Source organism: Ceratotherium simum, chromosome 6 (assembly GCF_057802395.1).
Source record: "Ceratotherium simum simum isolate JZ-2026a chromosome 6, ASM5780239v1, whole genome shotgun sequence".
NCBI classification, from domain to species: Eukaryota; Metazoa; Chordata; class Mammalia; order Perissodactyla; family Rhinocerotidae; genus Ceratotherium; species Ceratotherium simum.
The window spans coordinates 62,604,217-62,631,169 of record NC_141905.1 but is presented as its reverse complement, the minus strand read 5'-3'; the positions used below and the strand labels follow the sequence as shown (position 1 = coordinate 62,631,169).

Genomic DNA, 26,953 nt, shown 5'->3' with positions numbered 1-26,953 from the left:
AGTTCTTATTCTTCCTCCCAACAACCCTAGAAGGTAAATGTTACCTTTACTTTACTGATGAATAAATTAATTAATGCTCAGAGAGGTGAAGTAACACAACCAAATACACAGCTAGAAAAGGAAAGAGTGAGAATTCAAACCAGTCTGTTAACTCTAGGACGAAGCTCTTTTCCCCAAATCTGTATAAAACAAAGCAGGCCTTTCCACCCCACTGTGGGCCTCTCAAGTAAATATAAGATACTATCAAACAATTTGCTGAAATCCAGGGATATTGTCCACTATAGGCCCCTGGTAAATCAGATCCTTAACTCTTAACCTGGAATGAGGTTAGTTTGGTATACTCCAACTTTGTGAACCTGTGCTGGTTGCCACTGATCACGACTGTCCTTTCAAAGTGCTCATAAACCACCAGTTGAAATTGGCATGAATTCTTCCAGTCTCCACAACGTCTCTAAAAGTACCCAAAGAGGTAGAGCTATTTTAGTTATAAGATTCTGAGATGTAATTTACCTGAAGATTTTTAAAAAGCAAAACCTTTATTATAGAAAATTTCAAACATATAAAGAGTGGAGAAATAGTATAATGAACCCCTATTTACCCATCAGTCAGCTCCACCAATTCCCAGTGCTGGCCTGGATTTTTTAATTTTTTTATTTTTGTGAGGAAGATCAGCCCTGAGCTAACATCCATGCCAATCCTCCTCTTTTTGCTGAGGAAGACCAGCCCTGAGCTAAAATCTATTGCCAATCCTCCTCCTTTTTCTTCTCCCTTTTTCTCCCCAAAGCCCCAGTACATAGTTGTATGTCATAGTTGCACATCCTTCTTAGTTGCTGTATGTGGGACGCTGCCTCAGCATGGCTGGACAAGCGGTACATCGGTGCGCGCCCGGGATCCGAACCCGGTCCGCCAGTAGCGGAGTGCGTGCACCCAACTGCCAAGCCATGGGGCCGGCCCATGGCCTGGATATTTTAACTGACTTGAAGTTTATTGTCAGTTGCTATAGCCTTTTCTATCTAGGCTTAAGAAACCTCTTCATTGTTGGTTCCACTAATTTCCAACCTAATGATTGTCTCTATTTCTGTGCCCAGCCCTAGCACTAGGCCTAGCCTGGAGCAGAGGCACCATAAATTTAGTCCACTCATTCAACAACAAGCAGTGAGGGCTTACGCTAGAAAACAATGTCCCTGTTTTCAAAAATCAAATGGATGTATAATACGTCAGTTGGTGGTAAGTGCTATGGAGAAAAATAAAGTAGTTTAGGGGATAGAGAGTGACAGGGTTTTCTGTGTGGCAGTCAGGACATTTTCTCTGATGAGGTAACATTTCAATAGTGACTTGAAAAAAGTGAGGGAGTTCTGTGGATATTTGAGGGAAGAGCATTCCAGGTGGAGGGACTAGCAGTGGAAAGGTCTGATATGAATGTGTTTGGTATATTTGAGGAACAGCAAGAAGGTTAGGTAGGTGGGATAAAGTAGGAACTCTGGATTTTATTCTGAATGAGATGGAAAGCCAGTGAAGGGTTTTGAACAGTGGAGTGAAAATGATATGACATGTTTTAAACAGATCCATTTGGCTGCTGTGTGGAGAGTAGAGTATAGAGAGTGTGGAACTAGAATGAAGGAAGGAGACCAGTAGTCCAATAGACCATGGCTTAGACTTGGGTGGTAGTGGGTGAGGATGATGAGAAATAGTCACATTCTAGACAGATAAGAAAGAAGCAACAAGACTTGCTGAGGGATGGGATGTAGGATGTGAGAAAAGGGGGGAGGTTTTTGGCATAAGAACCTGGAAGAATGGAGTTGCCCTGTAGTGATATGGGGCAGACTGGGGGAGGAGCAGATTTGTAGGGGGTGATCAAGAATTTTTCATTCATTCATTCATTCATTTGTTCATTCATTTATTGCGGAAGATTAGCCCTACACTAACATCTGTTGCCAATCTTTCTCTTTTTTCTTTTTCCTCCCCAAAGCCCCAGTACATAGTTGTGTATCATAGTTGTAGAGTTGTAGCTCTTCTATGTGGGATGCCACCTCAGCATGGCTTGATGAGCGGTGAGTAGGTCCGCGCCCAGGATCCCAACTGGCGAACCCTAGGCCGCCGAAATGGAACACGTGAACTTAACCACTAAGCCACCGGGGCAGCCCCAAGAATTTTTCTTCTTAAGTTTTTTTTTTTTAATAATTTTATTTATTTATTTATTTTTCCACCAAAGCCCCAGTAGATAGTTGTATGTCATAGCTGCACATCCTTCTAGTTGCTGTATGTGGGACACGGCCTCAGCATGGCCTGAGAAGCCGTGCGTTGCTGCGCGCCCGGGATCCGAACCCGGGCCGCCAGCAGCGGAGCGCACGCACTTAACCGCTAAGCCACAGGGCCGGCCCTTCTTAAGTTTGTTATATTTGAGAGCCTACACAGCATGCAAGAGATGATGAGGGGTAGTTGGGCATAAAGTCAGTGTAATGGATGGTATTTATTTTTTATTTTTATTTTTTTGTGAGATCAGCCCTGAGCTAACATCCATGCCAATCCTCCTCTTTTTGCTGAGGAAGACCGGCTCTGAGCTAACATCTATTGCCAACCCTCCTCCCTTTTTTTCCCCAAAGCCCCAGTAGATAGCTGTACGTCATAGTTGCACATCCTTCCAGTTGCTGTATGTGGGACGCGATGGCATTTAAAGTCTTGACAGTGGACAACATCACCCAGCAATTGAGTGTAGAGAAAGGATTTGAGGAGAAAGGCTAAGCTCTGTGGCATTCTAATGTTCAGAGGCTGTGGAGATGAGGAGGAGCCAACAAAGGAAATTGAAAAGGCATGGCTAGTGAAGGAGGGGAGAACTAAGAAAAACTAGTGTCTCAGAAGCCGAATGAAGGCTATTTCAAAGAGGGGGTGATGAAATGTTTACTTGAACTAAAGTTCCTTCTCCTCAGCTGAAGCCCAGGGGCCTCTGAGTGGTTCCTGTTTTCTCACAGCCACTATCTCCCAAGCAGTGAGCCCTCAACAAAGGTAAGTACCTAAGGGCTCAAGTAGCCACATTTTTGTTGTTCCTAGCATTTTTTTTTTTTGGTGGGGGGTGGGGAAGGTGTGTGTCCATTGTAGCTAATTCTGTAGTTCATCCTTCCTGATATCATTCTTATGTGCTTGGAAAATTCATTAATTCTTGGTTATGTGCTTCTCTTTCCAGTTTTCTAGTGAACTCTTAGCTCACTAGGTAACAGCCTATTTCTTCAGATGCTCAACCTTTTATTCTTCATGAGAAGCTACAGAAAACGTGTGTAGCTCTGGAGGGTTTCCACACTACCACCACCACTACTTTTGAATTGAGGAAGTGTCATAGGAAAGACCATGAGGTTTAGAGTGAGACAGACCTGGGTTTGAGTCCCAACTCTCTAACTTCCCAGGGACTGGGACTGGGCCTCTCTGAACCTGTTGCCTCCCTTGTAAGAGGAGTAAATACAAGGTTGTGTGAGCAGTGCACTTAATATTTAGACATATAGGTGCTCCCACAATATCACTTCTCCATGTTAGGGTCTTAGGTCTCTAGCTTTCCTCTGGCCTTTTTGAAATCTGCTATCCTAGAGTTCTTACAGGAGATACCATTAAGACCAGTATATCCCTCCAGATTACACTATTACTTTCCCACAAAGTTTTTTGTCACTTCCACATCACCAAGCCATTCTTCCTTGTTGGTCAGAATTAAGGCCTTTATATTAGTTTCTCTTGTAGCTTCCTTTCCCTTCTCAGAGACATTGTCAACAACACAAGTCATGTATGTGTCAGATGATCTTTCTGTAACAGAATGAGACTTCTGACAAATGTTTTTCTTTGCTAAGAAGCCAGGAGAGGGTCAATTTGCAATAACTCCAGCTTCTTTCCCAATATTTGCAGACTGTGGGACAAAGGCTTGTCATATTCCTTTGTTCATAGGATGGCCTTCAGAGTTCTCTGCAGCAGCCAACATTATTTCCCCCACAGGAAAATACGTGGAAGCTTCTAAAGGCAGAGCCTGTGGGGTTCAGATGGGAAAACAGAGACATCATAGCTGAAGCCAAGGGCCCTAGTATCTACCTGACTATAGACCCAGGCTTTTCTGTACCCATTCAGAAAAGTGCAGATCCAGAGTGCAGTCATACTCCTAATTTTCTGAGGGGTAGGGTCAGGTGAGGCTTCTGGTGAGTGTGGAAATCAGTCATGGTCTGGACTACTTGGGGGAGAAGGAAGAGAAGAGAGAGAAATTACTGTAGGAGCTTCAGGTCTCATGTCAGTATTTTTCCACATCAGGCTGTCCCCATTTCCAAGGCGCTCTTTTCTACACCCAAGGGAGGCACTTACAGAGGTCCAAACTCCCAGCAACATCCATGAGCTTGTGCTAAGCAAAGGGAAGCCTGAGGTGCTGAATGATCACATAGCCAGCTGGGCCCAAATGAAGAGGGTGAGTGCCCTTAACTCTCCATGGGGGAGGCCAGCTGGTAGTACAACAGGGTACCACTCCCTGCCTTCCCCTTTCCCCAGAGCAGGAAGGGACCATTGTGGAGAAGGAAGCCAAGATGGTGTAGATGCTTTACTTGGCAAAGCTTAATATATAGCATTCTGCATCCCACCCACAGTACCTCGGCTCTGCAGGAGCCACACTGCCTGCCCCATGCACACTCCCACTTGTCTTACCCTGACACAAAGGGAAAGAAGGGGAGGCGTCCTCCAATCATGCTTCAGTGACTGGGATGGATGGAGGCTGTGGGGCAGGAAGAAATCGTCCCTCCTCAGTTTTGGGCCAAAATGAATGCCCTGTGCCCAGAAACACATGATCACAGCTGTGGACAAGATGGTCCCCCACTCCTAAGCCCCATGGGCTCCTTTGTGCTCCTGGACCACGAGGCACATTTGAAGAAAGACTTCTGAATAACTACAGCTCAGCTCTGGTTCACCTTCCTTTTGACCCCAGCCTAGGCTGTCTCAGGTGTCTCCCTTGGAGCAGTTAGGGAAGCGGACAACTGCCCAAGCCCCTGACACATCTTGAGTGACAAGGGCGCACTGCTGTAGTGGTGGTGGTGGGGGTGGCAGCAGTGGTGAAGGAATCCTGACCCCAGTCCTGGTATCTGGCTGGCTGGTAGCCGGGGGCCACATGGCCAGAATGTTGGTAGGCTCGGCCTCACTTCTGTTGATGCAAGGCTCAAGTCCTGAGTATCCCTTTAACATGGCGCCCTCAAGCTCCAGAAGGAAAACAGAAGGAAAGGCAGTGATGTTGGTACTAAGACATTTATTACATCATAAAAAGTCCATTGTTGTCCTGTTTTTCCATATGTACATGCTCCTGTGGGCAGTCCCCCCATCCAGGCCCACCTGCCCACCCTCTATGGTGCCAATCAACTCTCCAAACTGACCAACTAATTAATAAAAGGAAGAACTGGAGGAGGTGGCCCAGGGCTGATATGAGTGGGAATGGGAGAGGGAAACAAAGTGCAGAGTGGTTGGCTTGGCTCTCAATGCCTGACCACAGGCAGGAGGGGGTGAGGGTGGGCATTGCAGGGCTGGCACAGTGATGCCTCCCCAGAGCTGCCAGACTGCAGATGATACCTGAGTGCACTCTCAGGTTGGATCCCCAGGAATGGAAAGCAGAGGAGGATGAAGGTCCTGCAGTCTGATTGTGGGTCCCAGGAGGGGCTATAAAAGTTCTCTGTTTCAGGTCCCCATCCAAGTAGCAGCGACAGCAGCTTGGGCTGGGCCTGAAGAGTTTGTGGCCTCTGGGACAGCCTGCTAGGAAGTACTGGTCCTGATCTCTGAGGGGCTTGCCTTAGTTGACCTCGGAGGTGGGCATGGGGTCTGTGGGGCGGGGTGTGGCCAGGAGGGGCACTGGTGAGGTGGCCTCGATGAGAGCAGGGTTGAGGATGATGGGCAGAGTCATGGGTGGCACGCCCACCTGCAGTGGGGAGGCCAAGGGCTGCAGGATCAGTGGGGGCTGAGCCAGGGGTGGAGGCCCATCTGGGGTAGGGCTCAGCCTTCTGGGGCTAGACGCCACAGATGATCCAGGGGAGCTGCTGTTCGCAGGTCGGGGGCCCTCGGGCTTCTCAAAGTCTATAGGGAGAGCAAGGTGGCTGCATAAGACTCCTTGCCTCCCATTCCCCAGCCGTTCCTCCTCCCCATTCCTGTGAGCAAAATGACCCCTCTCAGGCTAAATAGTTGGGAGTCTCCCCTCAAAACCCATTCCAATGTCCAGCTACCTTATATTTACCCTCTACTTCCTTTGCTGTACCTCCAGTCAGGTTAATTTTGGTCTGGTCTTTACTAGAATCTCTGCATATTCATTCCAAGTCCCCGATCCAGCCTTCTCCTCCTAAGCCTGAAAATCTCAAGCTGCAGCTCATCATAGCTTATTTGATACTGCCATTTCCCACAGAAGAGCAGGCGAACAGGATTCTCTGGTTCCCTCCTTCCCCCTGGCTCACAGCCCATGTTCAGCAGCAATCCCAAGCTGCCCTGGGCCTCCTCCTAGGCTTCCTACTTCCTGCTTAAAACTGAGCAGGCTAGCCCAAAGGGACTCACCACAGGCCCCCAGCTCAGAGGGCATCTCTGGAAGAGGTGGGTGGCCAGGTGTCCTGGTGTCACCAGCAGCAGGAGTCAAGTGGGCTGAGGCCAGAGGTTTTTGGGCATGAGGCTCCACAGGTATGGGGTCTGGGGAGGGTAGAGAATCCAGATGGCAGCTCTTAGTGCTTTCTGTCAAGCAGAACCCTGGCTCCCCAGCAGTCTTCCCACCCTGCTAGGGCACAGAGAACTAATTAGCTCTGGACTCTTTTTGATGAAGTTGGGCTGAGCCCCTTACCCTGGATGACAGTCTGCTTGAAGAGCTCATCTCGTAGGTGGGGCAGAAAACAGTCAATGCGCTCCCAGGTGATCTCCCAGAGGGCTGAGGGTTTGCCTCCTCGGGCATCTGCACTGTGGAAAATCTCCGCTGTGTCCATCACCAGAAGCATGTTCTTCAGAGACTCAGGGATGGCCTCTGACTGCAGCCAGCAGTGGGACCATGAGAATAGGAAACAGGGCATGGTGGAATATGGTAAGGAGGAGGTAGCCACCAAGGGGAAAACAGCAAGTCTTCCCAACAAGTGGGAGAGGAAGCAGGCAACGGGAGTTGGGCTGACACAGAACGTACTAGTAAGTCGCTGGAGCCTGCGTGCATGTACTTGTCCATGAAGTCCAGGATGGTCAGCCAGAGGGCCGCAAAGGTAGAGAGTGACAGCAGTGGAGACAGGTGCTGCAGGAAGACCTATGGCCCACCAGCCCCTTTCAGCCGAGGGTAGGGTGGGAGCCTTCTGCACCCCTCTCCAAGGCTGGGAGGCAAGCCTACCCTATCTTGCAGGGAAATCTTAGATCAGAGATTCCTCTGAATTTCAGAACCCTCCCAAGTCCCTGGGTCCTGCTGAGTCTCCATAGGTGGGGGTCCTGAGCATCTATACTGCATCTCTAGGTCCTGCCAGAAGCTGTGGCTTCCCTCCTTGGGAAGAGGCAGCTGTAGGGAGAGTGGGTAGGTGCCGGGTGGTAAGCAGTACCTTAGAGAGCAGTGTGGAAGCCCTCATCCGGGTCTCTTCCATCCCGCCCACATCTGCAGGGCTGATGTTCTCCAAGAGCTTGGTCAGTAGAGGAAACAGCACCTGGTGGGTAAAGAGCCAATGTCTCCCTAGTAGAGTCCGTTGGCAGCCTTGCCCCAAGGAAGCCAGGGGCTGGGGTGAATGAATAAAGAGCAGAAAGGAAGGTATGATGCAGGCTGAGGACTGACGTTAGAGGCTCTTCAGGCTGCCTGGCTCTCCTTGTCTTAAGGATTTGAACTGTACCTTAATACCAGAGGGAAGTCCTACCTTGTTAAAACAGGACTCCCATTCCAGGGCGTCTAGCTTTTGCAGATCATGTACCAGTAGTGCTCGCTGCAGATAGGTCAGCGCCTGCATCCGCACCTGGCGCCGGGCGTCACAGCACAGGCAGGCAATGCCTGAGAGCGAGAACAGGCTCAGGATCCTTCAGGCATCCTGATCCTGGTACTTCCCAAGTTTCAGCTCCACCTCTGCCCCTGCCCTGCTTGCTCCCTGGAGGTTTACCCTGCAGTAAAGGGCACCAGCAGCGGGCCCAGAGGGTGCGTGAATCCGCTTCAATCTTCCGGCCACCTGTCTCCAGGTGGCCCTGCTCCTCTGCCCATGAGCTGTAGATAGAGGCTGCCCGCGTGTGCAGGGTGTGCATCAGGTCTAGCAACTGGGGTCACAGGAGGGGCAGGACATGAGTGGGGTTAGGTGTGGTGGAACCACCCCCCCGTCCCCCTCACTGTCCCTGACTGAGTTCTCAAGGGAGCTCCTGGTACCAATCACACCATACTCCACCCCCTCACCACTCTGTTCTCCTCGAACTTTATGAGCTGGTTGCCCCAGTCCTAGCCAGTGTTTCTCAAAGTTGGATATTACTTCTAGTAGAGGAGACTTGAGGAGACATGTGGACTAAGTATTTAATGACGCTGAGTACACAGTGAGAAAGGTACTTTCTTTTCAATTCTTTTTGACACCTTCTGATGACAGATAAAGCCTCATCTTGTTACTCTCATTTTAAAAACAGAAAGCAAACCTCAGGCTCAGAGGCTTTGATGGGCAATAGTGTCTGGCCAGATTTAATAATTTTTTCTTTTCATCATTTTTCTAAAGTCATTCTATTTAAGGCAATTAGTTCTCCATTTATTTAGTGATATAAAGTCTGCTCATAAAATAAATTTTATATGCCTTGAATAGACACAGAATAACTCTGGAAGGATAGAAAACTGGTGGCAGTGGTTGCCTCTGGTGAGGGGAACTTAGTGGCTGGAAACAGGAATGGAATGGGACTTAACTTTTATCTATTTACCCTTTTGTACCTTTTGAACTTTGTACCATGTGCATGTCTTACCTATTCAAAAAATAAACCTGAATTTAAAAATTAAACAAAGACTTGCAAATGGTCTTGCGTAGAGGAACACTGTGGAGGTGGTGGCCAAGGGCCTGGGCTAGAAAATATAGGCCCTTCCTCTCAGCCCTGGCTGTCCCTGGCACTGCCCAGGCTCCCAATGTCAGGCGCGGGGAGAGGAGAGGAAGTAAAGGGTGCCATACTTACGTCCTGACTGACCTGTAAAGACACCGTATGGTAGCTGGCAGGCACGCCTTCATCCTCATCGTCGTCACTGTGCCCGCCCCGAGCAGCATGTTGGCTGGAGGTCCTAGGCCGCCGAAGCACTGAGCCGTCCTTGGATTTCTTCTTGAAGCGGTTCCCTTTGCTGTCATATTTGTGAATCTTGCCACGTTTCTCCTGAGACTTGCACCCTGAGCAGAGCCAGACTGAGGTCACATTTCCACATCCATGGGCAGAAATGACCTGCTTTTTCCTCCCTTTTCCCCATATATTCACATGGCTACTCCCCAACTGCCCCTTCATCAGGTGACCCACCGCCATTCAGACTGGCCTCCACAAAGATGCGGAGAGTCTTGACGCAGAGCTCAAAGTTGTCAGGTGTGATGTGGGCAGCGTCACGCACGATGAAGGACAGTGATTCCACACACTTAAGCAGGGACTTAGTGTCATGTGGCCCAAGGTCCAGCCCCACTGTTAGGCTGTACTGATTGACCAGGGGTGAAGGGCCTGGCCGGCTGGGCGCCGGCCCTGGCTTGGAGTTATCGATGTCATCCTTCCCCACCTGTAAAGTACACAGAGGATCTGGGAACCCAGGCTTCACCCCCATCTTCCCCTAGATGCCCTCTCAGAAGACCAGTATTCTTTCCTATAGGCCAAGGAGGGAAGACTCACTGGCTGCCCATATGCTCACTTACCACTAACCAACCGCTGTTGACGACGTCAGCGTCTGTGGCTGATCGGTGGATCTTGCCAGGCCTGCCATGGTCAGTGTAGACCTCTGAGTCAGAAGTGTACCCTCGGTCCAGGCTTACATCATTTTGATGGTAGGATGGAAGTTCACTGTCTGATTGGGCCCCTGAGCCGGCAGGTAGAAGGGCAAGTGTCAGGGTGGGGATGGGGACATTGGGATGAGGGATAATTTCAGCTCTCAGAAGAAAGGTGCTGAAGCCTGGCCTCCTCTCTCTTGATCTGGCTTAGTTTCAGCCCTGTCACCAGAGGGCTGAAGGATGGCCTGGACAGCTTCTCTCTTGACCAAATGCGGCAGCAGACTAATTTGGGCTCCTGATGGCATCTAGTAGCAGCTGTCAGGGGAGGAGGTGGCAGTGAGGACAGTTTCTGAGAAAACAGTCCTCAGGACAGTAGGAAGCCTGGCTTCATGGCCTTCTCTGTTGCCTACTTGCCTTCCTGCTGTTTAACCTGTGGGTGCTGGGGAGAGTCCAGCGGGCACAGGAAGCTCTGGAAGCAGATGGCAGAAGCCAGGGGTGTTTAATCTGCTGAATGCAATAAACTGTTTTGTTTTTTGTCTCAACCCCTGGGGCCATAACTGTTTATCTGCCAGCGTGGATCTCCCTGGGAAAGGGCTTACCGGCATCAGGTGCATCGGCCCGGGCTGTGGCCTGCAGGGCAGCTGGAGGCTTGACGCCCGAGCCAATGCACTCCAGCAGCGTGAAAAGAGTGGCCCAGTCATCACTTGAGTGGATGTTGGCTGCGTTGGTCTTAAGGAGTTCATGGAGCCCATAGGCTACCTGGTGACTGACTCGGGACAGCACGCTGGGCTTCATTAGTAGCAAAATTCGCAGCGAGAGCAGTACCTGGGGTGGAGGTGGGGAGCAGGAAGTAGGAAGTGGGCACACAGATCCTTGTCTCATCTCCTTCCCCATCAGTCTCCTTAGGCCAGTGAGGACAGTTTGGCTAGGACCCAACTTAGGGTACTGCTGCTGGTTTTCTTTTTTTTTTCCGATTTTTTTTTTATTGAAATTTTTACGGAGATAACTATAGATTCATATGCAGTTGTAAGAACTAATACAAAGAGATCCATTATACACTTTGCCCAGTTTACCCCAATGGTAACATTACATAAAACTATATAGTATAATATCATCACCAGTGATATAATCCACTGATCTTATTCCGATTTCCCCAGTTTTACTTGTAGTCATATGTGTATGCATGTGTGTTAAGTTCTACACAACTGAATCACCTGTGTAGGTTTGTGTATCCACCACTAGTCATGATTCTAAATAGTTCCAACACCACAGGATCCCTTCTATAACCACGTCTGCCTTTTTCCTGTCCCCATCCCTAACCCCTGGCAATCTGTCCACAACTTCTAAAATTTAGTCATTTCAAAAATGTTCTGTGAATGGAATTATATAGTATATAACCTTTTGGGATTGTTTTTTTTCACTCAGCATTATTCCTTAGAGATTCATCTAAGTTGTTGCATGTATCAAGTTTGTTACTTTTAATTGCTGAATAGTATTCCACTGTACATATGTAACAGTCTAACTATTCACCTGTTGAAAATCATCTGGGCTGATTCCACTTTTTGGCTATTACAAATAAAGCTTCTATAACATTCATGTATAGGTTTTTATGAGAAAGTAAGCTTTCATTTCTCTGGAATAAATGCTCAAGAGTGCAATTGTTGGATTGTGCGGTAATTGCATGTTTCGTTTTAAAAGAAACTACCAACAGAGTAGCTGTACCATTTTACATTCCCACCAGCAATGTATGAGGGACCCACATCCTTGCTAGCATTTGGTATTATCACTATTTTTTTTTTTTTTTTTTAGGAAGATTGGCCCTGAGTAACATCTGCCAATCCTCCTCTTTTTGCTGAGGAAGACTGGCCCTGGGCTAACATCCATGCCCATCTTCCTCCACTTTATGTGGGACGCCACCACAGCATGGCTTGACAAGTGGTGCGTCGGTGCGCACCTGGGATCCGAACCGGCGAATCCCGGGCCGCAACAGCAGAGCGCACGCACTTAACCGCCTGCGCCACCGGGCCAGCCCCTATCACTATCTTTTACTTTAGCCATTCTGGTAGGTGGGTAGTGATATCTCATCATGGTTTCAACTTGCATTTCCCTGCTGGCTAATGATGCTAAATGTCATTTAATGTCTTCATGTGCTTATTTGCCATCTGTATGTCTTCTTCAGTAATATGTCTGTTCATATCTTTTGCCCATTTTCTAATTGGATTTTTTTTTACTGTTGTGTTTTGAATTCTTTTATAGTTCAGATATTAGTTTTTTTTCAGATATGTGATTTGCAAACATATGCTCCTTGTCTTTTCATCCTTTTCACATGTGCTCTCATAAAGTCAAAGTTTTTATACTGATGAAATCCAATTTATCAATTTTTCTTTTTATGGATTGTGCTTTTGGTGTCAAGTCTAAGAACTCTGCCTAGCTCCCAAAGGTCTCCTCCTATGTTTCTTCCTAAAAGTTGCATAGTTTTACATTTTACATTTTTTTTTTTTTTTAAGATTTTATTTATTTATTTTTTCCCCCCAAAGCCCCAGTAGATAGTTGTATGTCACAGCTGCACATCCTTCTAGTTGCTGTATGTGGGATGCGGCCTCAGCATGGCCGGAGAAGCAGCGCGTCGGTGCGAGCCCGGGATCCGAACCCGGGTCGCCAGCAGTGGAGCGCGCTCACTTAACCACCAAGCCACGGGGCCGGCCCCTACATTTTACATTTAAATCTATGATTCATTTTGAGTTAATTGTTCTATAACGTATGAGGCTTAGGTCAAGGTTTATTTCTCCCCCACTCTCCCCATGAATTTCAATTTCTCTGGCAATTGAAAAGGGCTATCTTTCCTCCATTGAATTGTTTTTGCACCTTTGTCAAAAGATTAGTGGAGCATCTTTGTGTGGGTCTATTTCTGGGTTCTCTCTTCTGTTCCATTGATCTGTGTGTCTATCCCTCCACAAATACCACACAGTCTTCATTACTGTAGCTATATAGTAAGCCTTAATATCAGATGAGTGATTCCTGCCACTTTCTTCTTTCTCAAGATTTTTGGCTATTCTAAGGCCTTTGCTTTTCCATCTAAATTTTAGAATAAGCTTGTCTATGTCTACAAAAAAACCTTGCTGGGATTTTCATAGGAGTTGCATTAAACTTGTACAACAATTTGGGAAGAACTGACATCTTTAGTATGTTGAGTCTCCCAATCCATAAACATGGTATACCTCTTTCATTTATTTTGGTCTTCTTTGATACCTTTCATTAGCATTTTGTAATTGTCAGCATATAGATCCTATATATGTTTTGTTAGGTGTATATCTAAGTATTTCATTTCCTTTGGAGCACTTGTAAATGGTACTGTGTTTTTGGTTTTATTTTCCATATATTTATTATTAGTATATAGAAATGTGATTAGTTTTTGTGTGTTGATCTTATATCCTATGACCTTGCTGAACTCACTTATTAGTTCTATGCTGGCTGTCTTTTATAGTTGGACCAAGAGATCTCAGGAGGGTCCTAAGCATGAGAGCCAGGAAATCAGGTATAGGGCTGGGACTGCCATAAGGTAGCAGCTGTCCAGCCCTACAGAGCAGATTCAGAGGAGCCTGCAGAGGTGTTGAGTACCAGCTTCATGCCTGAGGCCACACTACCCCCAACGCCACCTGTTAGACTCCCTCAGCCCTGTGGTAGGTTACTGGGTTCATGCTATGGGGCACTAAATGTATACTCTGTCAGAGTATACACTGGAGCTCTTGCCTTGTTATGGTCAACTAGTCTCCTACCAAGAATTACCTCTACCATAGCTTTGGACACTGTCGCTTTGGTCCCCTGCATACCTTCCTGCCTTCCCAGCTGCACTCTCCTTACCTGGCCACTGATCTCTTCTCTCCGGAGTAGCCGAATGGCCAGGCGCAGCAACCCCACTACCGCCCGCTCCACAAGGAAGCAGAAATCCTGTGCCTGGACACACAGGTGGTACAGATGGTCTCGAACAGTCTGCCACACACAGCCCACACGGTCCCTGAGGAACATAAGGGTTGAGGATAGTCTCAGCTGGAGAGGCCACTGGGCAATAACCCTCTCTTTCTGATGCAGGCTAGGCCTTTCAGGGCTTATTGGTATTATACCCTAAGTAGGCAGGTGTAATGAGCAAGCTTGTCCTCCACCGCTCACAGCTTCATGTGCTTCTTGCCCCTAGAGCTCACTCTGCAAGATGGCCCCAGGCTTCCATCCCTTTGGCACAAGCCAGTATGAGGCCTGCCTAGAGACTGCCTTCTACCTGTTCTCTAGCACAATCCTCAGCAGCATCTCCAGGCAGAAAGCAGCATCCTCCTCATCATATGTCTCTTCATCTGGTGTCACTGAGACCAGAGCCTGGAGAACAACAGCAGGAAAGTAGTCATGGAGGAGAAGCTAGCCACTGGCCCTGCCCTGACAGAAATTGAGGCATATACCACTGTCCCTGACTCCCCTCCCAGACCCAACCAGTCCTTTCATCCCTCTTTCCTCTTCATTCTGTACCTTCATGAGTTCCTGCAGTGACTCTAGCTGGAGGAACTTGCTTTCTGTGATCATCTTTTCTGGGTCACATTGCTAGAGGGGGCACAAGAGAGAGGGGGGTGAGTGACAAGGGCTGGAGGGAACAGAATGTTCCCAAGAGCGAGGGAGAGAGGGCAGAAGGACTCAGCTCTGGTCACAAGCCCTGGATAATTCTATTCTTTGGTTCATAGGGTAGCGTCTGTCCAGTAGGGAGGGGTCTAGGCTTGTTCACCAAGGGTAGGCAGGGGTAGTTACCTTGATACAGTCCAAGGCCACTCTCTTGGCCTCTTGGTTCTCAGTGGACGGGCCCCGCACACTAGACTGCTCAGTACCACTTAGTGTCAGCCAGCTCACGAAGCTCAGCACTGTCGACTCTCCTCTGTAGAAAAAAAGTACAACCCCCAGTGAGCTCCAGAGTTTTGACCTTCCCTTCCCCCAAGGCCTTCAGCCTCTGATCTGCCCTCACCGGTTTGATGGTGTCTCCTCCCGCTGTAGAGAGATTTTGCCATTGGGATCCACGAAGTCTTCTACCTGGAAAATCGGTTAAGAATAATTTCTTTCCATAGGCCCTTTGCATTTCCTGCTCCTCCATGCAAAGTTCTCTGGCTTTCTTCCTGTAGCTCTCCGCCCTACACTATTGACTAGGCCCCTTCCAACTGGTGACTGGCAATGGCTTCTACCAGCCTTCCTTTACAGCTATCCCCCCAACCCAAGATCTGTGGTCTTACACTTGAGGTGTTCCTGGTAAGCTTCAGCAGGCATCAGACCCAGTGCTACTCTCAACCAGTTCTATTTACAGACAGCACATAATCTTGGAGCTCTTGCCTTGTTATGGTCGATTAGTCTCCTACCAAGAATTACCTCCACCATAGCTTTGGGCAGCAGTTGGGCTCGGAAGAGCTGTAGCATGGCCTCCATGATATTCTTCCAGCCCTCCCGTAGGATGTCACCATGACGATGGGCCAAATGGAATACTGTCTTGGCTGCAATGTGGGCTTTAGGGTTGCTTCCAAAAACACTGGGCAGGTTCTCAATAGACTGGAAAAGAAGAAACGAAGAAGCTTAGGGCCTGGCAAATGTCTGGAAAAGAGATTCTCTTAGGCCCTTACCTATGTTTCCCTGAGGGTCGTTATGCTGGCTCCGCTTCAATTCCCCTTAATACTAGTGGGAAGGGCTAACCTGGTTAAGGCCTTCCCCACTATTGCATCTTCTCTCCCATCTCCATCACATTGGGATGTCTCCATTTCTGTGCGAGACAGAAATGGCCTAAGCTCTACTGTAGTCTAGGGGGAGTGAGGGAATATGCTGAGGGAAACCAGCTCCACAGATAAGGGTAGATCCATGGCTAAAAGAGAGGTCCTCCTTTGGAACTCCAAATGCATAGTTCCTGCCCCTGCTCACCTCACTGCTGAGAGCTGTGAATTTGCACAGAGAGATGATGAGATTGTCAAACACATCGCTGAGGCCATAGTGGGCGGAGATCATGGCGCATTTCCTGTAATGTCACATCCCAGAAACAGTCACTGGAAGGCTGGGCAGCCCTTCCAAGTCCCTGAGGAGGCTTGCTTGGGATTCTTCCCCAATCAGTCCCAGGAAGAAACCTTTTACTCTTGAGTCTGTCCTAAGCTTTAGCCTCCCTCCAAAAACTCAGGAGGAACCCCATTCTACAGAAAATAAGAGTAGGAGTCAGAGAGGCATGGAGGCAACCATGTTAGCTCAGAGAGGTGGGAGGAGGTCAAGACTAAGGCCAAAGCCAGGTTACCTGAAGCCTGAGATGGCTTTCTGGATGATTGTCTCCTCAACGCTTTTGTCAAAGACATAAGAGAGAGCAGCAATAGTGGGGCCCCAGGTCATGGTGAAGAGGTCAAGATCGTAGCTGCCAGCAGGCACACGCAAGAATATGCCCTCTAGGGTGGCACCTCGATGAAGCAGCACATTCCACACATAGTTTTCCCGAACCAAGCCTGTCTGCTCCTCAGGCATCACAATTTCCTCATTCCTGTAAGGAGGTAAGGGAAGGAGGAGGTGCACTGCTGTGAACCTGACTGGTTCCAAACTAGGACAAGGGGCTTCACCCATACTGGCACTTTCCATCAATGAGAGGTCATCAAAACTGCAGTTCAGTGGTCAGCTTCCCACCCAATAGTGGGACCAGGGAGAAAGAAAGGAAGCGTCCCATAATCCCCAATAATCTCAAAGCCCTGTCTCTAAGTGGGGCCTTTAGTACTATAGTAAGATCTCACATTCTTTCTGGGTATGAGAGGATGAACAATTGTCTCTACCTTTTCTGATTTACAGTAGAAAACTAAGTGTCCCATCTCTAAACTCTGACCCAAACCTCACCCTCCAGCAGCCATCTTGGGTTCTCTACCAGCCCCAGAAGGCTTTGGGTTTGAAAAATGACACTCCACTTCGCAGGGACAGTTTGAAGATTGGCTCAGAATACTAGAGTTCCTGTATTGTTCAGGCTTCTTTAAGGAAGAAAAATGAGTTGGGAGAGAGGAGGCTGCTCAGTTAAGTCCCAAGGCTAAATCCCAGATATGTGAGTCATTGCAGTCTGATGTGACTCTAAAATCTGGAAAAGGAAGCAGTGTGCTTCTCCTTAACAGAGATGCTACATGCTCCACACATACTCACTTGATGGCATGGTACATGTCTTCCAGGATGTCTTGCTCAAAGTCCTTGCCTCCATTCACACCTTTTAGGTTTTTGCGAAACTCCTAGAGACAGGCCAATAAGCTTTTCCCCCCATGTGTCAATGCTGAAGCCCCACCCAAGGAACTCCCGGGTCTGTGGTAAATAGGACTTAGGAAACAGTAAGTGAAAGGACCCACCTCCCTACCCCAGTTTCCCTTCTGGATTGGTCAGCTCTCCCTGATTCCGTTGGACAGAACTCTGTCCACTGTGCCCACTGGAAATCCCATGTCCTTCCTGCTACCTCCAAAGCTGTGCTGAATCTTCTCTGCGTTGGCTGGGAAGCCAAGCTTACCTCCAGGGTCATGGGTGCATTCTGTTTGCGAACATTGTGGTTGTGCTGGTCAGTATTAAGCATGATGACAGCATAGGCCAGAGCAAAGCAGGCATCGCTATTGGCAAATGGGGAGCCATTACAATTCTGAAAAAGCAAAGACCCCACCTGTGTCAATGCCCTGCTCTGGCCAATCAAACCCTCACTACCAACCCACTGGTCAATGCTGGTACAGAAGGGAGGTGCCAGCCAGAAAGCGGCCAACCTCTTGCCAACTCTTTAACAGAAGCTGGCTTCTCTATGGAAAGTTCACTGATGTTGCTCTCAGCCTTCTTAGGAGACAGCAGCTGGGTCCTTCAGTTGGAGCCATAGAAACCCTCAGTCAAATTAACTTGAGATGCTGGGCTCAGCCTCTGCCACTCAAACTCACCCTCCAATGCTCTGTGAATGCCTCCAGCAACCTCTGGATGACTGGTGCTTCCCCAGGCAAGCGGAAGGCTTCCAGATAGAGACGGAGAGCTTCATCCAGTCGTAGACCCTGAAAGCTGAAGGTACTACATGGAAAGGAAGAAGAATGAAGAGGCTGAAGATGTATAAGCTGCAAATGGTGGGCTCTCTATTAGTTACAGTCCCTCTAACCTTCTCCTACTGGAATAGAGGAGGCTTAGGGCTCTGGTAAAGGGAGGTGTCTCCTGGTCATCTCTAACACAGACCAGAATTTACAACTCCTGACCTTAGTACTTTTCACATCAGTGCATTCTTGCCTAGAAACTTCATCCCTCGGAACCCAGAACCCTGTGCTCAGGAACCCTGATCCAACCCTTGCCAACGCTCTCTATGCAGAATGGAATGGCTCTTAAAGCTATCTTGCTGGAGACTGTTTCAGGTCCAACAGATATAAATCATGGGAAGAGGAAGAGTTTGTGACCTGGGTCACCAGCAGGAACTGACTGAGACTGCTTTGAGGGAGGGATGCCGTCCTCTCAGACTGATCACCAACTATGTCCCACATTCCTTGCAGCTTCCTCACCTCACAAAGCTCTCCAACAGGTCAATGTTTTTGCGGTCACTCACAAACTCTCCAATCATTTTCTTGTCCAGCCGAGGGTTCTCTCGGAGCCACTGGGCTACCTCTGTGCTGTCCATTGGGATGGTGAGGAGGCCCTTCTCCTGCAGAAACTGGATCCCTTTCTTTGGTTTCTGGTTGAACTGCTCTGTGCCAGTGATCAGCAGCTGGAGAAGAAATACTAGAGGTGTCACAAGCTGCTCTGCTCCTAAACCAGACAAGGCCAGGCTGGACTCCATAGTCTGCAGCTGGTCACCTAACAGGCTCCTAGGACATGGTTCTAAGTGACTCCAGAACTAAGGCTGGATCATACTGGCCCTAGCTTTCCCCAGTCTTCATGTCTAATTAGAACTGGCTGAGAAGCTCCTTTCCATTCCTTTTCCGAGTTCTCAAGATACATAGGACAGTCCCCTCTCCTCCAACCTCAAGATCAAGAAAAAAAGTAGAGGAAAGGGACTAGAGAAGGTTTTCTTTTCTCCAGTTTTACAGCCATCCCTGGCATCTGTTGACAGCCTAGCTTGGATTCCCCTTTTTTCTTTGGTTTCCTAGCTCTTTAGGCCCTGGGGTTTGAAGGACAAGGTGAGCTAACTGTGATGATAACTCAGCTTTTTGTCTGTCTAGTCACAGCCCTGAAATCAAGGGCACACATAAACCAAAGTCATTCAGCTGGCCCTAAGAGGACGAAAGGGTTAAATAGAAGGTTTTCTTTGTGCTAAGAAAACCAAAAAGCAGTTATCTGAACTTTACTAAAGCACCAGAATAAATGTCAATTCCCTTTTATTGCCAATCATCATGCCACAGCTTGAGATGACCAATAACCTTCAGTGACCTACATGATACCAGCTTCCAGGGCTCCTGTCACCACCAGTAACACCTGGCTCTCCACTAGGGAAGCACTTGCCCAGGGGCACACAACAGGGTACGCCTAACTATTACATGGCTTAGGAGTAAGGGAAGGGCTTCAAAGGAGACTGGGGGGTTGCTGAAGTCTCAATAAACCCAAAGACTAGCCTTAGGAAGCTGTTCAATGAGCTGCTAGACTCTCCCTCATCCTCTGGGACAGAAACCCTACAAAGAATGCCCAGACAGACGTGGGCAGAGGCTGAGCTTTGGGGATATCTGTATATACCTTCTTTTTGTTTTTAATTTCAATCAATTCCCGTGGATCTGGCAGGAGACAGGAAAATCGAAGTGGCCTCCGGGTAAACTTTTTGTCAGCTAGGAATGGGAGGAAGAGAGGGGAAAACCCATAAGACCTCTTTTACCAGGATAATGACTTTTGGAAGGTTGCCGATATACTCTCTAGTGAAGTATATCCTCAGTCTTCCACTTCCCTAGAAGTCCTATCTTCTGGGGATCCAAATGTTTTCTTTCCTCTCTCTGGGTCTGAAGGCATGATGAGCAGCCAAGCTTCACTGAGGTACTGCCCCAAGTGTCTCTGCTCCCCTCCCCTCTGCTTTCCACCAGGCCCTCCAGTTGAAGGGACTTAGGATAAAGGACACCCAGTACCCACCCCCAGAGTCACCAGTTTCCTCCAGATCACTGCATCCTGGCTTCCCATGTTCTGCTGGCAGCCGCCCTCCACCTGGCAGATGCAGGCCTGGGATGTCTGGGGCCATGCCCACAGCTTTCCCATCACTGGCTGCTCTCTCAGCTGGTAAGAGAGAAGAAGATAAATGAAGACTTATGGGGTAGGAAGCCAAGGCAGAGCTGCAGGAGAAGTTGAGTCCCAGGCCAAAGAGACCTGCATGCTTCCACATAGGTCACCAGACTTGAACAGGACAAACCCAAGCCCAAATAAGTAGTCACTGTTCCAGGTCAGCCAAGCATTAGATTCTATAATTTAATAAAGAGATTACCCAGTCACTTTCCTTGATCTTCTGCAACCTCAATCTCAAGGGGAAGTCAGAGAAGATTAGAGTGGAGGCAGATACTGGGGGTGAGGGAAAGTAGGGCCTGGAGCTTTTAGGGACAGAAGTCCTATAGCCTTTTGATTATTTTATTTTATTTTTCTGTGAGGCAGATTGGCCCTGAGCTAACATCTCTGCCCATCTTCCTCTATTTTGTATGTGGGTCACTGCCACAGCATGGCTTGATGAGCAGTGCCTCGGTCCATGCCCAGGATTTGAACCTGTGAACTCTGGGCCACCTAAGCAGAGCATGTGAACTTAACCACTACGCTACCGGGCCGGCCCTCCTATATCCTTTAATCTATGTTCTCTTTTCTCTCCATAAAGAAATAATAATTCTGTAAAAAAGCCCAACTGTGGAGGAGGAGAAAGGGAAAAAATCTATGAGTCCTGCTAACCTGCCTGCCTGGCCTATGATTCAGTCCACCAAACCTCAGAAACACAGAATTGGGAGTGCCCCAGAGGAAGTGATATAAGGGCAAGAGAAAGGATTCAGTGAGTAGAGAAGGGATAAGCATAGAAGCCGGGGATCCTCAAAGAAAGAAATGCCTCTCACTATTGCTGGTTTCTTGGATGCCATCTACTGCCTCGTAGCCAGGTCTGGGTGCCTCTTTCTTCTCTTGCTGGGTAAGATTGTTAAGGACTTTGGCCTGGCAGTGGGCCTCAGTGCTGTCAATCACTGTCAACAAGGCATCAAGAGACAGTAGGTGTGTTGTATACAGCTGACCAGACACAGGGAAGGCATTCTGGAAAGTAAACAGATCCAGTAGACTGGAGGTTAGAATACTTTACACTTGAACTGATCCTTTTCCAAAAATCCTGAAACTTCCTATAATTTCTACATTGCCCTGAGAAAATGCCTTTCTTCTTCCTGTTCACCAACTCTTAAGTATTTCCCTCCTTGTATGTAGCATCCTCACTACCACCAGAGAGACTTCCTTAATAGCCCCTTCATTCTAGAGGCTGGAAATAACGCTCAGCACCTTGGACAGCAGCTTGGTGAGGTCTTCAAAGAGGTTGGAACAGTAGTAGTCACAATCATAGTTGATATAGAGCTCGGTGACAAAGCTGGGGATGTGCCAGAGCTGCACAATAGCCTCCAGTGCCATCTCCTTCATCTCATAAGGCATCTTGGAATTCTCCACAGTGATGATCTCCATGAGCTTTTTGATGTACATCTGGCAATAACCCAGTAATTGCCATTTGGGTGGGGAAAGGATTCAAGGAAGAGACAAATTGGATAGGAAAAACATTAATCAGGAAGAAGCCCAGCCAGGAGGCATGCAGTAAGACACACTTAAAGGTATTCTATCCCCTAAATACATCCCCCTCTTTTGCCTCCATGTTAGGGGAGGCCTGGCTCTCTACCTCACATCTGACCCAAAACAAGTTGCCTATTGCCCTTTTTGTGCTCTCTGTGTGAGCATGGCCTGACCCTACTCAGAGGTCCTTTTTGCAATTTAGTGACAAAGCCAGCTTGGCTTGCCTGCCTGTCTTGCAGAGGAACTGCTAGGTAGAAGAGCTGTACCCACTCATGGTGAGGTTACCTGCCAGTCCTCATATTTGGGTTCTCCCATTTAATAGCCAGCCAGTTTTCTCTGGGGTCTTTTTTTTTTTTTTTTTTTGCTGAGGAAGATTCGCCCTGAGCTAACATCTGTGGCCAATCTTCCACTATTTTGAGTGTGGGGTGCCACCACAGGATGGCTGTAGGACTGCACCTGGGGTTCCAAACCCGTGAACTCAGGCTGCCAAAGCAAAGCATGCTGAACTTAACCACTACACCACTGGGCCAGCCCCCTCTCTGGGCTCCTTTTAACTTCTTCACTAAAGAAGCCAGCCAATGAACCAAACTATGCATGTTAAAAGTACTCTCCTACAGAAGCCCCTAAATCCACCCCCTGAAGCATGACAGAGCTGGGCCCACTGAAGATGCCATACATCTTCCTATTCTTTTTTCTTCTTCTTCCAAGTTCAAGAAACTCACCTCCAGTTGGAACTTGAGGTGCTCCCTCATGCTCTCAAACAGTAGGAAGCATACTCGCAGGGAAGCAGCATAAAGGTTCAATCGCTCTACACTGAGTAGCTGGAGATGAGAGTAGGGTAGGCTATTAGGTTTCTGAATCGGACTATGGCTCAACCAAGAGAAAAGCAGGAGAATAAACTGTGTGAAGTTGCCACTAAGGTCCTGTGCTCTGCGGGAACTCTATACTTAGCCATTCCTATATTTCTCTTTGGCTGCCAGAATCCCTGGAGAACTACTGGAGTCCTCTCAACTACGGCCACTGGCCAACTGGGGAGGGAGGTTCTTTCCTCGGTCCTATACTCTTCGTACAAATCAGCCAAACCTCCCTGTGCTCCCCTGGCCCTTGAGAGACTCTGAAAAACAGCTAGGGGTTTGGAGCCCCTCTAGAAATCCAATCTTACCTGGAATAAGTGGCGGCACATCTCATCCTTGATGAGGCCCAAAAGGGTTTGGCACTGGGCTACAGGAGCTGATTCAAGAGCCACTGTCAGCAAATGCAGTCCCATGTGGATCATAACCTCTGAGTTGTGGCGGTCGTGTGGATTGGTGAGGGAGATGAGGAAGCGGAAGAGCTCGCGAATGCAGGGAAGACCATAGGGGACCAAAGCTGTACCTGGGGAAGGCCAAGAGAGAAGTGAGACTTCTAAGAAACAACTGGCTTGACACCCTGGCCTAGCCTGCCCTGCATTATACAAGACAATTTCAGATAAGTGATTCTCTTCAAGTAAAAAAAAGTTTTTTCTGGGGCAGTAAGGAGACTAGTCTCACTTATTGAAGGGAATCAGAATTGATGATCTTATCTTTTTGTTAAAAGTCTCGAGCTTTCTATTCTTCCCTCTCACTTCCTATTGTCCACCAAACTCCCTCTCTTTATAAGTTAGGGAAGGACTCCATCCATTCCAACAGTCCTCTGGCTTGATTTCCATTTCCTGACTAGAAAATGGCCTACAACTTGGACCAGCAGACACCTTGGGTCCAAGATGGTCTAGGCTCAAGCAGCTTAGTGGGTAGGATACAGAAGGTGAATGGGCAGAGCCTGCTAGAGAGTACTCACCTTCTTTCTGGGAGGACTGTGTGAAGCGCACACCCCGGGGATTGACGTAATCCATGTCATGGACAGAGGCAGAGTCAGAGTGGTCAGCAGGGGATGTGCACTCCTCTAATACTTCAGGGATGGATTCCACGGATGCTGATTGGCCCTTTTCCACATGGGCCCCTTCCTGCTATGAACAAAAAAGGGGATATAGGAATAGGGATGAGGCACGAGCAACTTGGAACTTACTACCCCGAAGAATCTGTCCTCTAAGTGTCTCAGGTGTAGGGCCAGCTCAGTGGGCTATGAATCAATGCAAGATGGCTCAGGACAGGAGTATGATGAAGGACTCAGAAAACATCTCCTAAGGCATCACTGACCTACAGTGACCAGAACCCTAGAGGCAACAGAGGCTCTCATAGGCTTGGGATTTAGATTACTACCTTCCAGAAAAAGCCATGGCCACTCTCTCACCTTTGCCAAGCACACCTGTATGCATAACTTGATAAATCCCATGAGCTACCTTTCACATGAGTCATGCTGTGGGTTTTCTAGGCAGCACAGCTAATTCTAGGAAACAGAGAAGAACCCCCCTACCCTAAACTTCTTTTGAGCAAAGGCCTGGATAAAGGATCCAAAGGATCAAGCCAATTCCCACAGTAGTAGACTAGAGAGGGGCCTTTAGAAAGCAAACCCATACCTGGAGTTCAGGCTGCTCAGGAACCCCTAGCTCGCTGCTGCCAGGCTCTGCAGCTGTGCTGTACCCTGGAGAGCCAGGTTGCTCCAGGTCAGTGAGGTCCTCCTTGGAAGTAGTCTGGGAGGAAAACTCCAGGCCGCTGTCTGTAGAGGGGCTGACCACTGCTGAAGCAGCTTCTGAACTTGCAGAGGAGATGGGAGTGGGCACATCAATGAAGGGCATGCCACCTGCCAAGCAAAGTAAGTGAGGCCTGAAGAAGACAGATTCTGTGGGAAACACATACACTCTATGATACCAGGGCTCTGTTTCCTAGACTGCATACTAATCTCCACACACACTGGTCTCTAAAGTAGTCAGAGTCCCTCTGGAAGGATAACAACCTTAAGTCAAAGCAGAATTGCCAAATGGTTAAAGTCTGATCTGATCTGGAGTTTTCTCTTTTTGCTCTCAGCAGAAAGACCAAAACCCATCAGTCGGTTGGTCTTCAATGTCAAAATCCCTAAGAAAGGAAGGAGCTTTTCTTCTATCTATTCTAATCAGAGGAAGCAGCCTAGGGCACTCACCAGTGAGGTTAGAGGATAAGGTGGTTCCATTGGGGGTGGGTAGCTCTGAACCTGGTGTGACTTTGGTCATATGGCGTGGGGGCCGGGGGGATCTCTTCTGTTTCTTCCACTTGGATGAATCACTCATGCCTCCTGCTCTCATTTTCAGCTGCAAATATCACACCTCATTAGCACTGGTATTCAAATTAATACTCTATTCCTAGAAATCTCCCTTCTCTTAGTCCTACTAGTCCCTAGAAAACAGCCTACACCCCACATCTGTGCCAAAGGAAGAATCTAGACCATCAGAACACATTGCTACCCCTCTAACCTGGCTTCTACTCTTGCCACTTTACAGGTCAGCCTGGCAGCCTCCACGTGGAAGGTGACATTCTGCTTTTAGGCTGGTCATTGATAAGGCCAGCCCTCACACATCACTCTGCTTCCCTGAGTCCTGGGTGGCAATCCCGAGTCCTGTAAATGGTGCCTGACTCTCCTGCAGAAAGGGTAAGGGCAGGGGCTCCTTTGCCCGAAGCTTCAGACCTATAGGTCCTGGACTCCTGGGCTTTCCTCCTCAACTACCTGCAGAGCAGCCTCCTACTCCTAGTTTTTATCCAACTATGAGAGCCTTACTCTCTGGAATTTCTGCATCAAATTGGTCAAAGGCTCATTCCTTGGAGTTAAGGAAGGAGTGGTATCCCAGTTGATTTGTGGAGTTAAGGATGGAGAGTGATGTCACGCTACTGTTCTGCTCTCTACTGCTCTCAATTTTGGTATATCAATGAAACCTCCTGTACTCACTGTTGGTCTTTCTAAATGCAATTTTATGTTTTCAGATGGTAAGGCTACTGATTTTTTGGACTTTTGCTCTATTCCATTTCCCTCTCTCTTGCTGTATTTCTATTTCTCCTATAGCTTCCTTTTAGTCACAGAGGAAAATCTCTATCATCTGTTGACTACTCTAGGATGTAAGTCTTTATGCATTTTCTCCACCCTAGGTTCACAGCTGCTTTGTTTAGTTAGGCCCATTTCATTTTCCTTGTCCTGCTGCCTTCTCAGTTAGCATTTGAACCCAGTCCCTCTACAGAGCTAAAGTAAACTATTCCTAGGCTGATGGACCATTCCTGGATTGGGCAACAGCAATTCTCTTCCAGGAACCATTAGAATGACTCTAAAGAGAGTAGAAGCACTTTTCCTCCCTGCCTCTGTCTAAAGGCTGAATATACCCATATTATCCTTGGCCTGCTCAATTCCTTCTGATATTTGGGGGACATGTCCCCTTCCTCAACCTCCCCCAAGCCCTCCAGAACCTGGGTAACCTTTGATCCCTTGCTTAGAAACCACATAATTCTTCCTTCCCTACCCATAGCTCCACCCATAAAGGAGAGAGGCCCAACAGCTGAGCCTCGCCCCCAGCTCTTAGTAACACAGCAACAGCCTGCATTGGGTTTACACTTCTTGTCCCTCCATCTCCAAAATGCCTGCAGTCATATGCCTAGAATGGAGCTTCAAGTGCTCTGAGCACTGTGGCTGAGCAGGAACCAAGATGCTCTCTCCAGGAACCATTGAAGCTCATCTGGGTCAAGTTCATGGTAAAAAATGTTCTGGGGGTAAGAGTCAGCCAAACATGCAGACAGGCAAGAAGCCCAAGAGACCAATGAGGAAAAATAAGAACCCCCTGGCTTATTGGCAATTGTCACTGAGCTCCAAAAAGTACTAATATCTGGATCCACTTTTGTGAGATATCTCTTCTCTCCAGGCAGCCCCTCAATTTCAGGGAGTCCAGGCAGTCCTACTTCCACTGAGAAGCCAGTCACTCATTGAGATTCTTGCTACACTAGTATCAATCCTTCCTAACTGTTTCCTTCTATATTCTCTGCAAAGCTAGTCCAACCTGATCTTTTCAATGAGTGTTCTCTGCCTCCTGGCTGAAGTAGGGGCTGAGAGCCTGCCATTTCTCACAAAAGTCTCAGCCCTTAAAAAGTATAGCTGTGCTCCCTGTCCTAAGGTCCTAAGGTGGAGGGGCAGTAGGTGTTCATGGAACCCTACACCACATTATCCATATATTTCCAAAGGACAGTATAAACTTTGCAGAGAAAGGGCAGGTCTTAGGTTAAGAATCATGGCAAATTGCTGGATAGCCAGTGAAGCAGCAACTTGAGATTAGGCAAGCACACAAATGAAACTTGAGACAATGCATGCAAAGAGAACACAGGCCTATGGACTGTCTAGCTAGGTCTAGACACACACAGAGTTCTCTTTATCTTCAATGACCTGGATAC

The 26,953-nt window shown here is 48.1% G+C and overlaps 1 protein-coding gene across 9 annotated transcripts in view; it reads right to left on the bottom strand.

The window, feature by feature from the left end:
- Positions 1 to 5,237: 5,237 nt before the first annotated feature.
- The window catches only part of GBF1 (golgi brefeldin A resistant guanine nucleotide exchange factor 1), a 118,559-nt gene continuing 96,843 nt past the window's right edge, over positions 5,238 to 26,953 (bottom strand). For 5 of the 9 annotated variants that reach the window (XM_087432506.1, XM_087432505.1, XM_014785684.2 and 2 more), the window contains 32 exons: positions 24,693 to 24,840; positions 24,133 to 24,356; positions 23,454 to 23,622; positions 22,801 to 23,012; positions 22,361 to 22,459; positions 21,360 to 21,554; positions 20,933 to 21,122; positions 19,980 to 20,120; positions 19,596 to 19,684; positions 18,431 to 18,633; positions 17,831 to 17,954; positions 17,422 to 17,547; positions 17,070 to 17,152; positions 16,195 to 16,431; positions 15,834 to 15,927; positions 15,294 to 15,470; positions 14,899 to 14,963; positions 14,688 to 14,811; positions 14,415 to 14,486; positions 14,173 to 14,267; positions 13,761 to 13,914; positions 10,499 to 10,724; positions 9,828 to 9,988; positions 9,448 to 9,694; positions 9,118 to 9,323; positions 8,085 to 8,235; positions 7,848 to 7,978; positions 7,542 to 7,643; positions 7,145 to 7,258; positions 6,815 to 6,995; positions 6,538 to 6,666; positions 5,238 to 6,069 (listed from right to left, as the gene is read on the bottom strand). In XM_087432506.1, coding sequence (XP_087288632.1) covers positions 5,789 to 6,069; positions 6,538 to 6,666; positions 6,815 to 6,995; positions 7,145 to 7,258; positions 7,542 to 7,643; positions 7,848 to 7,978; positions 8,085 to 8,235; positions 9,118 to 9,323; positions 9,448 to 9,694; positions 9,828 to 9,988; positions 10,499 to 10,724; positions 13,761 to 13,914; positions 14,173 to 14,267; positions 14,415 to 14,486; positions 14,688 to 14,811; positions 14,899 to 14,963; positions 15,294 to 15,470; positions 15,834 to 15,927; positions 16,195 to 16,431; positions 17,070 to 17,152; positions 17,422 to 17,547; positions 17,831 to 17,954; positions 18,431 to 18,633; positions 19,596 to 19,684; positions 19,980 to 20,120; positions 20,933 to 21,122; positions 21,360 to 21,554; positions 22,361 to 22,459; positions 22,801 to 23,012; positions 23,454 to 23,622; positions 24,133 to 24,356; positions 24,693 to 24,840 — 4,950 coding nt within the window. In that variant the 3' untranslated portion in view covers positions 5,238 to 5,788. The remainder of the gene's footprint in view (positions 6,070 to 6,537; positions 6,667 to 6,814; positions 6,996 to 7,144; positions 7,259 to 7,541; positions 7,644 to 7,847; positions 7,979 to 8,084; positions 8,236 to 9,117; positions 9,324 to 9,447; positions 9,695 to 9,827; positions 9,989 to 10,498; positions 10,725 to 13,760; positions 13,915 to 14,172; positions 14,268 to 14,414; positions 14,487 to 14,687; positions 14,812 to 14,898; positions 14,964 to 15,293; positions 15,471 to 15,833; positions 15,928 to 16,194; positions 16,432 to 17,069; positions 17,153 to 17,421; positions 17,548 to 17,830; positions 17,955 to 18,430; positions 18,634 to 19,595; positions 19,685 to 19,979; positions 20,121 to 20,932; positions 21,123 to 21,359; positions 21,555 to 22,360; positions 22,460 to 22,800; positions 23,013 to 23,453; positions 23,623 to 24,132; positions 24,357 to 24,692; positions 24,841 to 26,953) is intronic. The other 4 variants (XM_004428000.3, XM_087432508.1, XM_014785685.2 and 1 more) reach the window with 4 other exon arrangements.